The following is a 16,555-nucleotide window of genomic DNA, read 5'->3' on the forward strand; positions in this document are numbered from 1 at the left end:
AGGCCCATCTACCGGCTAGTCAACGAGGTCCATCAGCCACTCCTTGGGCTACGATACCCATTTTGCCAAATGGCCTGGACCCATTTTACTGTCGACATGGAGCCCTGCTGATCCATCACGACTGGACTACCGACATAATTCGCCCGAGGTTTTTTTTCAACTGGCTCCTCCGTCGCGACGTCCCCTGAATGCCCATCTGCTATCCACGGCCCGCTAGCTGTCTAGAGCATATCAGACTTTTAGCTGAAGAGGCACATCAGACAAATTCTTTGGCCACTATACCTTTTTTGCCATTTGGCTTGGAACCTTTTACCACGCGGAGACCTGCTGTTCCATGACGACTGGTTTGCTGAAGTAACAGCACAAAGGGGCTACAACAGACTTCTTCCGTCGCAACGTCCCTCTAAGGCCCTTCTGCTAGCTTGCTAGCCCCGGCCTGCTAGCTGTCTGAATTGCCGTGTCTCCGGCCCACCGAGCAACTCATGGACCCCTATGATCACTCGGCTACGCATGCCTCTCCCTAATGTCAATATGCCTTGTCCATTGCTGTTTTGGTTAGTAATTATTGCCTTATTTCACTGTAGACCCTCTAGCCCAGCTCAATATGCCTTAGTTAACCTTTTTGGGATAGGGGGCAGCATTTTCACTTTTGGATGAATAGCATGGCCAGATTGAACTGCATCCTACTCTGTCCCAGATGCTAATATATGCATATTATTATTAGTATTGGATAGAAAACAGTCTGAAGTTTCTAAAACTGTTTGAATGATGTCTGTGAGTATAACAGAACTCATATGGCAGGCGAAAACCTGAGAAGAAATCCAACCAGGAAGTGGAAAATCTGAGGTTTGTAGTTTTTCAACTCAGCCCCCATTGAAGATACAGGGTGATATTAGTTATGTTTCACTTCCCAAGGCTTCGACTAGATGTCAACAGTATTTAGAACCTGTTTTGAGGATTCTACTCTAAAGGAGGGGCTCATAAGGTCTCTTTGAGTGAGTGGTCTGGCAGAGTGCCACAGCCTCGCTCTGGCGCGCTCACATGAAAGGTAGCTACGTTCCACTTAATTTATACAGACAAAGGAATTGTCCGGTTGGAACATTAAACATATCAAAATATAGTTTTTATTTGAGATTCTCTAAAGTAGCAACCCTTTGCCTTGATTACAGCTTTGCACACTCTTGGCATTCTCTCAACCAGCTTGATGAGGAATGCTTTTCCAACAGTCTTGAAGGAGAACCCACATATGCTGAGCACTTGTTGGCTGCTTTCCCTTCACTCTGCGGCCCAACTCATCCCAAACCATCTCAACTGGGTTGAGGTCGGGTGATTGAGGAGGCCATGTTGCAGCACTCCATCACTCTCCATCTTGGTCAAATAGCCCTTACACAGCCTGGAGGGTGTTGGGTGATTGTCCTGTTGAAAAACAAATGGAAGTCCCACTAAGCGCAAACCAGATTGGATGGCGTATCGCTGCAGAATGCTGTGGTAGCCATGCTGGTTAAATGTGCCATGAATTCTAAATAAATCACACACGGTGTTACCAGCAAAGCACCTCCACACCATCACACCTTCTCCATGCTTCACGGTGGGAACCACACATGTGGATATGATCCGGTCACCTACTCTGTGTCTCACAAAGACGCTGCGATTGAACCAAAAATCTCAAACAGATTCATCAGACCAAAAGACAGATTTCCACCGGTCTAATGTCCATTGCTCGTGTTTTTTGGCCCAAGCAAGTCTCTTCCTCTTATTGGTGTCCTTTAGTCGTGGTTTCTTTGCAGTAATTTGACCTGATTCACAGTCTCCTCTGAACAGTTGATGTTGAGATGTGTCTGTTACTTGAACTCTGTAAAGCATTTATTTGGGCTGCAATCTGAGGTGCAGTTAACTCTAATGAACTTATCCTCTGCAGCAGAGGTAACTCTGGGTCTTCCTTTTTCTGTGTCTGTCCTCATGAGAGCCAGTTTCATCATAGCACTTGGTTTTTGTGACTGCACTTGAAGAAAGTTATTGAAATGTTCCGCATTGACTGACCTCCACGTCTTAAAGTAATGATGGACTGTTGTTTCTCTTTGCTTATTTGAGCTGTTCTTGCCATAATATGGGCTTGGTCTTTTACCAAATAGGGCTATAATCTGTATACCACCCCTACCTTGTCACAATACAACTGATTGGCTCAAACACAATAAGAAGGAAAGAAATTCCACAAGTTAATGTTTAACAAGGATCACCTGCTAATTGAAATGTATTCCAGGTGACTACCTCATGAAGCTGGTTGAGAGAATGCCAAGAGTGTGCAAAGCTGTCAAAGGGAAAGGGTGGCTACTTTGAAGAATCTCAAATATATTTAGATTTGTTTAACACTTTTTGATGTCTTCACTATTATTCTACAATGTAGAAAATAGTAAAAATAAAGAAAAACCCTGAAATGAGTATGTGTGTCCAAACTTTTGACTGGTAATGTGTGTCATGTACCTGTTGAAGATTGGTTCTGGGACTTAAAGAGTCCCACCACACTCTTGCCGTGGAAGCCTCCGGATCGCAGCAGCACAGCTTTGGTGCGGGGGTGTTTCCAACACACCACTGGCAGGCGGTTGTGTCTGTAACAACGGGCCACCTTCTGCAGGCTGCTGTCCTGCACCGACTGGGGAACCACCAGGAGCCCTGGGTAACTGTGGGTTACACACACCATCAGCCCATTCAGCATGGAGACCACTACTGGGACACCTATGATGGCAGTTTAATCTGATACAACCAATACATGAACATTGAATACACCTCTGAGCAATACACATTGCTCATGGCGCCAACTTCTTATCTGATACGACAAAGTGCGTTGTGTGTACCTGCGACAGAGGGAGTAGAGTCTGTTGACTGCAGTGACTCTGAACTGCTCTCCTGTCTTAGAGCGGGAGGAGCTGGCTGTGATGGTGCCCAGGCCCAGCCGCTGGTAGTCACGGAAACACGCCCGCTCCACCAGTTGCTCCATGGTGGACTTCTCTGACGCCCTCAACGTGCTGATGGGGGGTGGCTCACCCTCATCTGACACTGGAACACACAAGCAGGTCAGGAAACTCTAGCTCGTCAAAACTTCACTCCTCTTCTTCCTTGTAGGAGTTTAACATCAGTCTGCTCCTACCTGAGATGTCATCATCCTCGTGCCAGGTCATCCGACTCCCTCGGTCGTTCTTCTTCAGCGTGGTCTGACTCTGACGGCCCATGGTGATCATCCCAGCTCTCTTGGCTCCTTTCACAATGGTCTTGGACAGCGTCCTGTGAGGAGGAGGATAAAGAGGAGACCGGAACATCATTTATCATGTCTGACTCCAGCGTCAGATAAGGACGATTTCTAAACACTTTCAGGCAGTGTCTGTTGTGGGAGGTATTACAGGAACCTTTCAAACACATAATGGGATTTGCCATCCAAAACAACTTTAATAGAACATTGACGAGTTGACTGGAGTGAGTCACTGTGCGCCACTCAGACAGAGGTGGGACTGACCTGAAACCTGTGTTCCTCTCCTTCTGTTTGGGAAGGATGAGTTGGGGAGCGGTCTGGCCTGCGGCGAAGGCAAATGTGCTGAAGATGGACTGAGGGTAGCGGATCCTCTGGACGTGTTTCCTGAAGACCTCCACCATCTCTGAGCTCACCTCCTCGTCAAACGCCACCTTGATCAACTGGAGGGGACACAGGACGCATCAGGGAACCTGTGAGCTCATTGCCTCCATATTAAACATATGGCTTTCCATGGAATGGCTGGAAAATAATAATGCATTCATAAATCAAAATGTCTCGGCAGATATGCACATCTGTGAAGCCCCAAAAACACGGCATATTTCTATTCACATGTTGTTGTTTTTTTCATCGCAGGAAGCAAATACTACTAATTGCAAATCGGAAACAGAATGTACGGAATGTTCACATATTTCACACAGACTGTCTTTCCAGAGTGAGGTCCGCTTCTCATTGACCGCCCTGACCCAGTAGTCCCTCCTCTCCCCATCCATCCCTCCCCCAACATCCCACCAGTTCCTGCCTGAGGAGAGGAGACCTAGCCCCCCCCCCCCCTGCTCTCCTGTGGATCCCCTGCAGCTCTCAATAAAGGCCTGATAATGCACCCCAGACTTAGACACAGCCCTCTGGCCAGGCTTAGCAACACACTCACACACTCTTGCTCGCTAACACACACACTCACACACCCAGCTAGGCCAAGTGACCCCCTCGCCACATAAAGGCCTGTTTTATTGTCCGTGTTACTAAAAAGATAGGAATGAACCATAGCAATTTTACAGCACTACATGAATTGTGAAAGACCAAAAACATGTGCACGGTGGCCTTTTTTTCTTCTTCAAATCAAACTCAACATAGGTTACTCATATAACTTCCAAGAAATGTAGTGATATCAGGCTGGATATAGGGCAGAGGCTGTAGCATATGCATTCCTTTAATCTCTCCAAATGTCACAACTGATCAGTAATTCTGGCTTCTCTGTGAATCGGTTGTACATGTTCTGCAATCTTACACATGGCTTGGGGCAAAAGGAGAGAACACTCACATACTTGGAAAAACTACGTTAAAATCTAAGAAATAGGACTTTGTGTACTTAATGAGAGACATGGGAACAGTAAACATGTCGTCGCCCATGAATGACACATGGGCGACACATTTCAGTTAATTACTACAGCTCCCGCTTTGGGCAATCAGTGTCATTTTGTAAATGGTGGATCTCTATGGCAAGACACATCATTCACCCAACTTACGTCAAAATCGGCCCAGTGCGGTCTGAGATAGACTAATGTACGAATGAGCGGAGACAGATCCACGAACGGAGACAGATCCCTCCACTATGAAATCAATAATGGAAAAGCCCATAGCATCATAATCACCTCTTCAATAATGTACCTTCATCATCATCATCAGGAGTAGGTGTGTGTGTTACCTGGAAGGATGCCGAGCGGAGCTGCAGTCCCTCCTGCATGTTCTGCTGCAGTTGGTTCTGGACGCTGATCTTCTTCTCCTTGGTCAAGGTGGACACTGGGAAGCTCCTGATCACAGCCTGCTCCCCCACTACACACACACACACACACCACCTCAACATACACTTCTATGCTAATGTACCTCATCCACACAACATAGTCCAAAACAGGCTTCATCTCAAATGATACCCCATATACATTGGGAATCCCAAAGTGCACTATCAACTTCTTATGCGGTACCTCAAGAGGGACAGATATAATTAGATGCTAGCTGGATGATTTACCTAGTGGGTCGTGTGGGGAGCCCTTGAAGATGATGCGATAGGTGGTGAGGAAGAGGGCTCCCTCTGCTGGCAGGATGTGCGGTCCCCCGAGCATCCCCCCCGTAGCCTCCTCTCTGCCATCAGGGTCCAGGACCACTCTAAGACCCTCCGACACAAACTCTTCACCAGGGAGCAGCGCTGGGCGCAGGATCTTAGGCTGGGTGGCGTAGAGGATGTACATGTCAAACACACTCCATCAGAACATACTGTATGTACTGATACCTGCACGCACACCATGTACTTAAGCATGTCAACTAGGGCTGACCCCATTTAGTTGACTGGTTGATTGTCTGGTCGGTAGGCTGTTGGTTGAACAAGATTTCTTTAGTTGAGCAGTCACTATTGTCTTTTCTTCATGGTGGACAAGAAACCTGTCTGATTTGCGCCTGTCTCAGTGGACTAATTAATTGCGGAAGATACGGGATGGCACCGTCTATCACTCTAAGATATTTGATACTGAAATTGTATATGATCATATTAGTGCAACAATAATAAATCAATTGAATATTATTTTATAACAAATTCGCATTCTCCCGAATTGGATACAGTCGCTGTCCGCGGTCCTGAAATAATCTTCAATGCAGAGTAGAATTGAAATGTGCCTCTTTATAAATTATCCATATATATCTACAGAAATAAGACAGGTCTTGCTTCTGTTGCCTGTTTGAGTGATTAGTTAATAACCTAATGATTCCATGAGGACAAAGCCTCATGCAACAGCAAAATGTCAAGATAAAGCAATTTCACAGATTTGGCTGTTTTTAATCATTGCTATGCTGTAATTTAAGCTTTACATATTTTTTTTTTTTGGGGGGGGGGTTTAGTACAGACTGGTATTACTTATAATGTATTTAGTGTTGTTTACACTCTTCCAAACAGGCAGAAAAATTATATTGTAATCTAACAGCACCTGTTTGTCACACATAATATGTACCCAGCTCTCACTCCTGTAGCCTCCTTTTCCTTGATCTCCTTACTGTTATTATTATAATCATCATTATATTAATAAGTAATGTCGTTATCATTAGTGGTCTTGGTATAGTAGCCTTGTATAACCACCATCGAGCTGTATGCAAAAGAGCGCGTCCTGTTTAGTCTTAATACCATAACTTACTTAGGCCTATATTTCAATATACAGTATAGGCTACTGTATTAATCAATCATTCGTTCATGCCATCACAGCATACGATAACATTCATGTTTTGAAATGCAATCAAGCATTTTCGTTTTAAAATTAAATAACAAAGGAAGCTTTCAATAATTAGCCCAAACAACAAACCACAATTCATGAATTTATGCAACTGTTTTTAGTCTGCTGTAATAAAGGCTTGATACAGACTCTCTGGTCCACTTATTTAGTGTTGTTTACACTGTTCCAAATGGTCAGAAAAAATGATATTGTAATCTAGCAGCAACTGTTTGGCACACATAATACTGACGCAACACTAAGTCAAATGTCTTCCACAGTTCTGACTTCCCCTTTCCCTCCTGAGCAGCCAGTAAACATTCACCCGCTTTGAAGTTATTTTTCACGTCCTCCGCATCCATTTTGCTGTCACATGTATTACATGCTCAGAGTTTGTTATAACCAAATATATTATTGTGATTATGATAGGCTATAGGTCAGGCCTTATTGGTTGCGTGCATGCGATGCATACATTTTTCAAGGGTTGAGGGAATGTTTTTCCTAAACAAATGAGGTATTTCGGTAACAGAACCTTTCAGTCAGAAACAAGAAAGAAACAAAATGGCTGTAATTATGTTGCAGCTTCAGCACAGACAGCGGCGATAAACACTTGCTGTGGTGCCTGTTCGCTGCAGCAGGGAGGAGAAAGAGACAACGTGCACCAGTCACCCAGGCACTCATCGTCATTTAATTTTAACACAGCGTGGCTATCGGGCTCCCTTCTTGAGTCATTTGTGTGTCTTATTTCATCAAATAGTTTAATAAAACACCAGACAAACTCAGTACATATACAATGCCTTCAGAAAGTATTCAGATTGCTGGACTTTTTCCACATAACAGCCTTATTCTAAAAGGTATTAAATAAAAAATTTCCTCTGCAATCTACACACAATACCCCATAATGACAAAGTGAAAACAGGTTTTTAGAATTTCCTGCACATTAAAAATAAATAGAAAAACTTTGTTACATAAGTATTCAGACCCTTGCATTGAGACTCGAAATTGAGCTCAGGTGCATCCTTTTTTCCATTGATCATCCTTGAGATGTTTCTATAACCTGTGGGAAATTAAATTGATTGGACATGATTTGGAAAGGCACACACCTGTCTATATAAGGTCCCACAGTTGACAGTGTATGTCAGAGCAAAAACCAAGCCATGAGGTCGAAGGAATTGTCCTAGAGCTCCGAGACAGGATTGTGTCGAGGCACAGATCTGGGGAAGGGTACCAAAACATTTCTGCAGCATTGAAGGTCTCCAAGAACACAGTGGCCTCCATTATTAAATGGAAGAAGTTTGGAACCACCAAGACTCCTAGAGCTGGCCGCCCGGCCAAACTGAGCAATCGGGGGAGAAGGTCCTTGGTCAGGGAGGAGACCAAGAACCAGATGGTCACTGATAGAGCTCTAAAGTTTCTCTGTGGAGAGGCTAGAATCTTTCAAAAGGACGACCATCTCTGCAGCACTCCACCAATCAGGCCTGTATAGTAGAGTGGCCAGACAGAAGCCACTCATGAGCAAAAAGGCACATGACAGTCCACTATGAGTTTGCCAAAAGGCACTTGAAGACTCTCCGACCATGAAAAACAAGTTTCTCTGGTCTGATGAAACTAAGATTGAACTCTTTGGCCTGAATGCCAAGAGTCACGTCTGGAGGAAACCTGGCACCATCCCTACGGTGAAGCATGATGGTGGCAGCATCATGCAGTGGGGATGTTTTTCAGCAGCTTTCACTGGGAGACTAGACAGGATTAATACAAAGATGAACAGAGAGATGAGTACAGAGAGATCCTTGATGAAAACCTGCTCCAGATCGCTCAGGACCTCCGACTGGGGCGAATGTTCCCCTTCCAACAGGATAATGACCCTAAGCACACAGCCAAGACAACACAGGGGTGGCTTCGGGACAAGTCTCTGAATGTCCTTGAGTGGCCCAGACTTGAACCCGATCGAACATCTCTGGAGACTTGAAAATAGCTGTGCAGCAACGCTTCCCATCCAACTTGACAGAGCTTGAGAGGATCTGCAGAGAAGAATGGGACAAACTCCCCAAATACAGGTGTGCCAAGATTGTAGCATCATACCCAAGAAGACTTGAGGGTGTAAACACTGCCAAAGGTGCTTCAACAAAGTACAGAGTAAAGGGTCTGAATACTTACATAAATGTGATTTCCTTTTTTATTTTTTATAAATTAGCAAACATTTCTAAAAACCTGTTTCTGCTTTGTCATTATGGGGTAGTGTGTGTTGATTTTGGTATTTTTTATTTAACCCTTATTTTACCAGGTAAGTTGACTGAGACCACATTCTCATTTACAGCAACAACCTGGAGGAGAGGAGATGAATGTGCCAATTGTAAGCTGGGGATGATTAGGTGTAATTAGTGACCACAGAAAGTCAGGACACCCGTTTAACGACCCATCCAAAAGACGACACCCTACATAGAGCAATGTCCCCAATCACTGACCTGGGGATTTGGGATAATTTTTTAGACCAGAGGAAAGATTGCATCCTACTGGCCCTCCAACAGCAGCATCTGGTCTCCCATCCAGGGACTGACCAGGACCAACCCTGCTTAGCTTCAGAAGTAAGTCAGCAGTGGTATGCAGGGTGGTATGCTGCTGGCACTAAGGTTTGATGAGGGAAAAATATATATTTTAGAATAAGGCTGTAACATAACAAAATGGGGGAAAGGTCAAGGGGTCTGAATACTTTCCAAAGGCACTGTAGTTGATTTATTCAAACACATAGGGTGTGTCTATATATGGAAAAATACACATTTAAAAATGTAGACCAATAGATAGACCAATAGTTAAAAGAACAGATGACCCTCAGCCCTACTGTCAACATATCAGTGCATTAGATAAGGATAGACATCAACAAACGTTGCACCTAAACAACAGCTGAGCATATCGAAGACAAACGTATCACACACACACACACACACACACACACTATGACATAAAAGCAACACATCACCAACACACTGTGTGTTACACGGACACTCAGCATCAAATAGTGTATAACACAGCTTCCTAGTTACTAATGCGATGCCAAGAAAAACAAAGCTCGTGTTCCGTGAAGACTAATCATCAGTAATACGCCCAAGTTAATCATTTGGTCCTACATTTTTTACTACTACAATAATTCCTTTAGTTCATTTTGATATATGCATTGAGTGTAGTCTACGCAACATCTTTCCAGTGACCTTCTGAATTATTAACTCAACTTTTACCACACACTACCACTATATGTTGATTTACATGCTTCAAGAAATGCTGGAGGATCCAAAGCAAACCCCTCGTCAATGAGCACTGACAACCGCTGAACGTCTGCTTTGAGGTGCTTTGAAGCACCCTGCAAATCCAAACTCCATTCCACTGTGTTGGAAGTCGGTTTCTCATCAGCTCCCCAGCAGAGCCAGATCTGAAAGCAGCTGGGTCTAACACTGCTTTGTCTCTCTAGCTCATCAAACTGTAGCCAAGTTGAGCACTCCTGTGTGAGGGGGCCTAGACAGTAAATGCCCTCTAGTCAGAAGGGCATGGTTCTGTGCAGTGTTCATATCTTCCATGGGGAACAGAATGGTGTCACTGGTCCATCAGATGATCACAGCCTTTGTGTGTGTGTGGGGTGCGGTATTTTCTGTTTACTCTCTAGCAGAGGAAAGCTCTGCTCTACCTGAAGGGACATCCATGCTAAGGTCAGGTAGGTCCAGAGGCTTTGCGGTTGAGTTCTGGCCAATAGATAAGAGGAACATGGTCCTGCTGGTGTTGGATGGCCCAGGGCCAGGGGCCAGTGTGTTAAAGGCCCCAACGGTCCCCTAGCACCCCAATGAGGCTGCCAGCTGGAACTCTAACAAAGTATTCACCCCTACACACACTAGACATTAGAGCCAGCGATAGCTACTTATCACAGTGACCATTTTCACTGCTTGTAGCTTGGAGTGCCCAAGATACACCAGTACGCCCAGCTCCCTTAGCTGATTGTTTAATCCCGACAGAACCAACAGCTCTACCTCCTCCTCCCCCTGAACCTTGGGCCAAAGCAGTAGCAGGTTCCACATAGAGGCAAGGAGAGCTCCAACTCTACGAGTCATAAATCTCTGTGCTGATGGCCCACCAGGGTCATTCCTGTGCTTGTTTACAGAGTTCATAGGATTGAATGTGCTGCTGGCAGCAGAGATGTGTACAACATGGCCTCAGCCATAAATGTCAGACAAGGCCCTGCCAGACAAACTTACAAATCAATTACACTGGACCTGACTGGGCCCGCAGAGACCTATCAAGAGCTGGCAGTGTGGTAAGGAGCACAACAGCATCCATGACTACTGTAGCCTGGCTTCACTGTAATAACCCCAGTCTGATGGTTGATGAGTGATGACAATCTGACGACTGCAACATTACTGGATGATAGGCACTTCAGCTACAGCACACCACTTCCAGGAGAATAGGGGTTCTAACACCCCTTCCAGGAGAATAGGGGATCTAACACCACTTCCAGGAGAATAGGGGATCTAACACCACTTCCAGGAGAATAGGGGTTCTAACACCCCTTCCAGGAGAATAGGGGTTCTAACACCCCTTCCAGGAGAATAGGGGATCTAACACCACTTCCAGGAGAATAGGGGATCTAACACCACTTCCAGGAGAATAGGGGATCTAACACCACTTCCAGGAGAATAGGGGTTCTAACACCACTTCCAGGAGAATAGGGGATCTATCACCACTTCCAGGAGAATAGGGGTTCTAACACCACTTCATTATCAAAGGACACAGGTTTACTTCAAAAGGCACAAAACAATTACTCCAATAATGAACCTCTTTGGGCTAGCGTCCCACCTCGACAACATCCGGTGAAATGACAATGATTTTGATGACAGATTACAGAGTTTCCAATTCTAAACACCTCTTTTTTAATATTTATAATTATTTTACCCCTTTTTTCTCCCCAATTTCATGGTATCCAATTGGTAGTTCCAGTCCTGTCCCATCGCTGCAACTCCCGTACGGACTCGGGAGAGGCGATGGTCAAGAGCCGTGCGTCCTCCGAAACACAGACGATGCTGGGCCAATTGTGCACCGCCCCGTGAGCCTCCTGCGATAGAGCTTGGACTCGAACCAGGATCTCTAGTGGCACAGCTAGTACTGCGATGCAGTGCCTTAGACCACCACTGTGCCTTAGACCACTGCGCTACTCGGGAGGCATGTTTCTAAACATGTCTACATTAATGTGGTTGTTACCGTGATTCCGGATAATCCTGAACGAATCGTGAATAAGGATGACTGAGAAAGTTGAAGTGTTTAGAAATATTCTATTTTTATTTACAATACAATAAAATAATCCAAATGGTACTGATATTCATGGTTGATAAACTCAATTTATATTCAGACAGACATATTAGAGAACTCGGTGGCTCAGTGCAGGGCAGCACCTACCTTCTGGATGGGTGGCCCAGTGCAGGGCAGTACCTACCTTCTGGATGGGTGGCCCAGTGCAGGGCAGTACCTACCTTCTGGATGGGTGGCCCAGTGCAGGGCAGTACCTACCTTCTGGATGGGTGGCCCAGTGCAGGGCAGCACCTACCTTCTGGATGGGTGGCCCAGTGCAGGGCAGTACCTACCTTCTAGATGGGTGGCCCAGTGCAGGGCAGCACCTACCTTCTAGATGGGTGGCCCAGTGCAGGGCAGTACCTACCTTCTGGATGGGTGGCCCAGTGCAGGGCAGTACCTACCTTCTAGATGGGTGGCCCAGTGCAGGGCAGCACCTACCTTCTGGATGGGTGGCTCAGTGCAGGGCAGTACCTACCTTCTGGATGGGTGGCCCAGTGCAGGGCAGTACCTACCTTCTAGATGGGTGGCCCAGTGCAGGGCAGCACCTACCTTCTGGATGGGTGGCCCAGTGCAGGGCAGCACCTACCTTCTGGGTGGGTGGCCCAGTGCAGGGCAGTACCTACCTTCTGGATGGGCGGCAGCCTCCTGCTCTCCCTGTGGACTGCCTCCAGAGTTTCCATCTGCATGGCCACGATGCCTGGGGTCAGAGGTCATGACCAGTTAGCACAATATCATGCACTCACAAAAACACATCACCCAACCCAGGTAAACATAAACACATGCTTCTACACCCCTAATTACAACCCCAGGAAGCCTATATTTACAGATTTGAAGACCACCACCTACAGTGAGATACACAAGTACTGGGATGATACAATGACTATGAGGTTAAACTGTCAGCTTTAATTTTGAGGGTATTTTCATCCATATGGCCTTTGGAAAATAATGTATTGTATCCTTTTTTTGTATATAAGAACATGATGTTTCTAAACAACTAATTTTTTAAATTATTATTTTACCCCCTTTTTTCTCCCCAATTTCATGGTATCCAATTAGTAGTTCCAGTCCTGTCCCATCGCTGCAACTCCCGTACGGACTCGGGAGAGGCGATGGTCAAGAGCCGTGCGTCCTCCGAAACACAACCCAACCAAGCCGCACTGCTTCTTGACAACGCCCGCTTAACCCGGAAACCAGTCGCACCAATGTGTCGGAGGAAACACTGTACACTTGGTGACCGTGTTAGTGTGCACTGTGCCCGGCCCGCCACAGGAGTCGCTAGAGCTCAATGGGACAGGAACATCCCTGCCGGCCAAACCCTCCTCTAACCCAGACGATGCTGGGCCAATTGTGCACCGCCCCGTGAGCCTCCTGCGATAGAGCTTGGACTCGAACCAGGATCTCTAGTGGCACAGCTAGTACTGCGATGCAGTGCCTTAGACAACCACTGTGCCTTAGACCACTGCGCTACTCGGGAGGCATGTTTCTAAACATGTCTACATTAATGTGGTTGTTACCGTGATTCCGGATAATCCTGAACGAATCGTGAATAAGGATGACTGAGAAAGTTGAAGTGTTTAGAAATATTCTATTTTTATTTACAATACAATCAAATAATCCAAAGTGCTGGAGTACAGAGCCAAAACCACAAAAAAATGTGTTACTGTCCCAATACTTTTGGAGCTCACTGTTTGTCAAAGAGTTAATCTGCTCAGAGGCTGTAGGACTCCACAGCGCTACAGGCCTGCACTCAGAGTACACACTTCAATCAGCTTCCAGGGATACCTTGGCAAAAAGGGTTAACTGATAAAGCTCACAGAATTAGGACAGTGGGAGTTTGCTACTGAAGTCAGAGGTCACGGTGCTTGCTAGCTACAGAGCTCCTGGATAGAGGTGTATTGGGGTTTAATTGACGTTGTATTTGGTAGTATTGAGGTTGACTGGGGGTCGTACGGTACCTGGGATCATGCTATGCAAACTCTTGATGTGGTCCTGGCTGACGCCACTCTCGGTGCACACCTTGTCAATGAAGCGGGCGATGAACCGCACCACAGAGATGGCCACGTCGCTGTTCTCAGAGTCCTCAAAGCCACTCTCTGTGTCAAAGCTCTCCGCCACACTGCCTGCAATACTGAAAACACACATTTACATTTTAGATATATCAGATTTTAGTCTTCATTAATGGCATGAGAATAGAACAGGCTGCAGAGAGGGACGCTTCAAGTTTTCCCAGAGATGCACATGACGATATAGCGTGTCTGAGGTCTGTGAGCATGGCACACCAGCAGTCTGGCGAGAGGTCAGCTGTGATGCCAGGACCTCTCACTCGGTCTCTTGGCCACGCTACACTTTTCACATGGGACGGTGATGTAACGTCCCGTGGGGTTTACAAACACACAGATCCAGAAGTCTCTCTGTGAGAAACAAAACAAGTCTGGGGCAAGAACCAAAAGAGAGAAAAAAAATAACCAAATTAACACAGTGCGGCCATCGCCTTTCCCCCCCTACTCATGAAACTAGTGGCGAAATAAGAACTAAAGGATTCATCTGTGTAGTCTTCAACATTCTCCATGTAAACAACTTAAAGGGCGTAAACTCTCCAGTAATACACTTCAGAGGGGACTAGCTAGGGGGCTACCGTGTAGCAGCAGCGCATACAGAAAGTGAAAGTGAGAAACTCTGGAGATAAGGCCTTGGCAGACCCTTCTCCATTTCTGAGAAAAGCCACACGTGCAAATTTTCCAAACTTGGTACACATTACATTACTCTTAGTGCGGAGCACTGGAAATCCCAATCTTAGTTTTTTTTGGCTGAGTGGAGGTCGCCCCTCACCACCACAGACAGGCTGAGTGGAGGTCGCCCCTCACCACCACAGACAGGCTGAGTGGAGGTCGCCCCTCACCACCACAGACAGGCTGAGTGGAGGTCGCCCCTCACCACCACAGACAGGCTGAGTGGAGGTCGCCCCTCACCACCACAGACAGGCTGAGTGGAGGTCGCCTCACCACCACAGACAGGCTGAGTGGAGGTCGCCCCTCACCACCACAGACAGGCTGAGTGGAGGTCGCCCCTCGCCCCTTACCACCACAGACAGGCTGAGTGGAGGTCGCCCCTCACCACCACAGACAGGCTGAGTGGAGGTCGCCCCCCACCACCACAGACAGGCTGAGTGGAGGTCGCCCCTCACCACCACAGACAGGCTGTGGAGGTCGCCCCTCACCACCACAGACAGGCTGAGTGGAGGTCGCCCCTCACCACCAGACAGGCTGAGTGGAGGTCGCCCCTCACCACCACAGACAGGCTGAGTGGAGGTCACCACCACAGACAGGCGCCCCTCACCACCACAGACAGGCTGAGTGGAGGTCGCCCCTCACCACCACAGACAGGCTGAGTGGAGGTCGCCCCTCACCACCACAGACAGGCTGAGTCACCACCACAGACAGGGAGGTCGCCTCCCACCACCACAGACAGGCTGAGTGGAGGTCGCCCCTCACCACCACAGACAGGCTGAGTGGAGGTCACCACCACAGACAGGCGCCCCTCACCACCACAGACAGGCTGAGTGGAGGTCGCCCCTCACCACCACAGACAGGCTGAGTGGAGGTCGCCTCCCACCACCACAGACAGGCAGGCTCACCACCACAGACAGGCTGAGTGGAGGCCGCCCCTCACCACCACAGACAGGCTGAGTGGAGGTCGCCCCTCACCACCACAGACAGGCTGAGTGGAGGTCGCCCCTCACCACCACAGACAGGCTGAGTGGAGGTCGCCCCTCACCACCACAGACAGGCTGAGTGGAGGTCGCCCCTCACCACCACAGACAGGCTGAGTGGAGGTCGCCCTCACCACCACAGACAGGCTGAGTGGAGGTCGCCCCTCACCACCACAGACAGGCTGAGTGGAGGTCGCCCTCACCACCACAGACAGGCTGAGTGGAGGTCGCCCTCACCACCACAGACAGGCTGAGTGGAGGTCGCCCCTCACCACCACAGACAGGCTGAGTGGAGGTCGCCCTCACCACCACAGACAGGCTGAGTGGAGGTCGCCCCTCACCACCACAGACAGGCTGAGTGGAGGTCGCCCTCACCACCACAGACAGGCTGAGTGGAGGTCGCCCTCACCACCACAGACAGGCTGAGTGGAGGTCGCCCCTCACCACCACAGACAGGCTGAGTGGAGGCCCTCACCACCACAGACAGGCGTCCCCTCACCACCACAGACAGGCTGAGTGGAGGTCGCCCTCACCACCACAGACAGGCTGAGTGGAGGTCGCCCCTCACCACCACAGACAGGCTGAGTGGAGGTCGCCCCTCACCACCACAGACAGGCTGAGTGGAGGTCGCCCCTCACCACCACAGACAGGCTGAGTGGAGGTCGTCCCTCACCACCACAGACAGGCTGAGTGGAGGTCGCCCCTCACCACCACAGACAGGCTGAGTGGAGGTCGCCCTCACCACCACAGACAGGCTGAGTGGAGGTCGCCCCTCACCACCACAGACAGGCTGAGTGGAGGTCACCACCACAGACAGGCTGAGTGGAGGCCCCTCACCACCACAGACAGGCTGAGTGGAGGTCGCCCCTCACCACCACAGACAGGCTGAGTGGAGGTCGCCCCTCACCACCACAGACAGGCTGAGTGGAGGTCGCCCCTCACCACCACAGACAGGCTGAGTGGAGGTCGCCCCTCACCACCACAGACAGGCTGAGTGGAGGTCGCCCCTCACCACCACAGACAGGC

The 16,555-nt window shown here is 48.1% G+C and overlaps 1 protein-coding gene across 4 annotated transcripts in view; it reads right to left on the minus strand.

Moving 5' to 3' along the window:
* The window catches only part of LOC115113626 (myotubularin-related protein 13-like), a 153,535-nt gene that overhangs the window by 17,204 nt on the left and 119,776 nt on the right, over positions 1 to 16,555 (minus strand). For all 4 annotated transcript variants that reach the window (XM_029641486.2, XM_029641485.2, XM_029641484.2 and 1 more), the window contains exons 20-27: positions 13,776 to 13,948; positions 12,444 to 12,517; positions 5,268 to 5,463; positions 4,947 to 5,074; positions 3,509 to 3,684; positions 3,146 to 3,279; positions 2,853 to 3,054; positions 2,482 to 2,678 (exon numbers count right to left, since the gene is read on the minus strand). In XM_029641486.2, the coding sequence (XP_029497346.2) occupies positions 2,482 to 2,678; positions 2,853 to 3,054; positions 3,146 to 3,279; positions 3,509 to 3,684; positions 4,947 to 5,074; positions 5,268 to 5,463; positions 12,444 to 12,517; positions 13,776 to 13,948 (1,280 nt within the window). The remainder of the gene's footprint in view (positions 1 to 2,481; positions 2,679 to 2,852; positions 3,055 to 3,145; positions 3,280 to 3,508; positions 3,685 to 4,946; positions 5,075 to 5,267; positions 5,464 to 12,443; positions 12,518 to 13,775; positions 13,949 to 16,555) is intronic.

This window comes from Oncorhynchus nerka, linkage group LG28, assembly GCF_034236695.1.
Source record: "Oncorhynchus nerka isolate Pitt River linkage group LG28, Oner_Uvic_2.0, whole genome shotgun sequence".
In the NCBI taxonomy this organism is placed as follows: Eukaryota; Metazoa; Chordata; class Actinopteri; order Salmoniformes; family Salmonidae; genus Oncorhynchus; species Oncorhynchus nerka.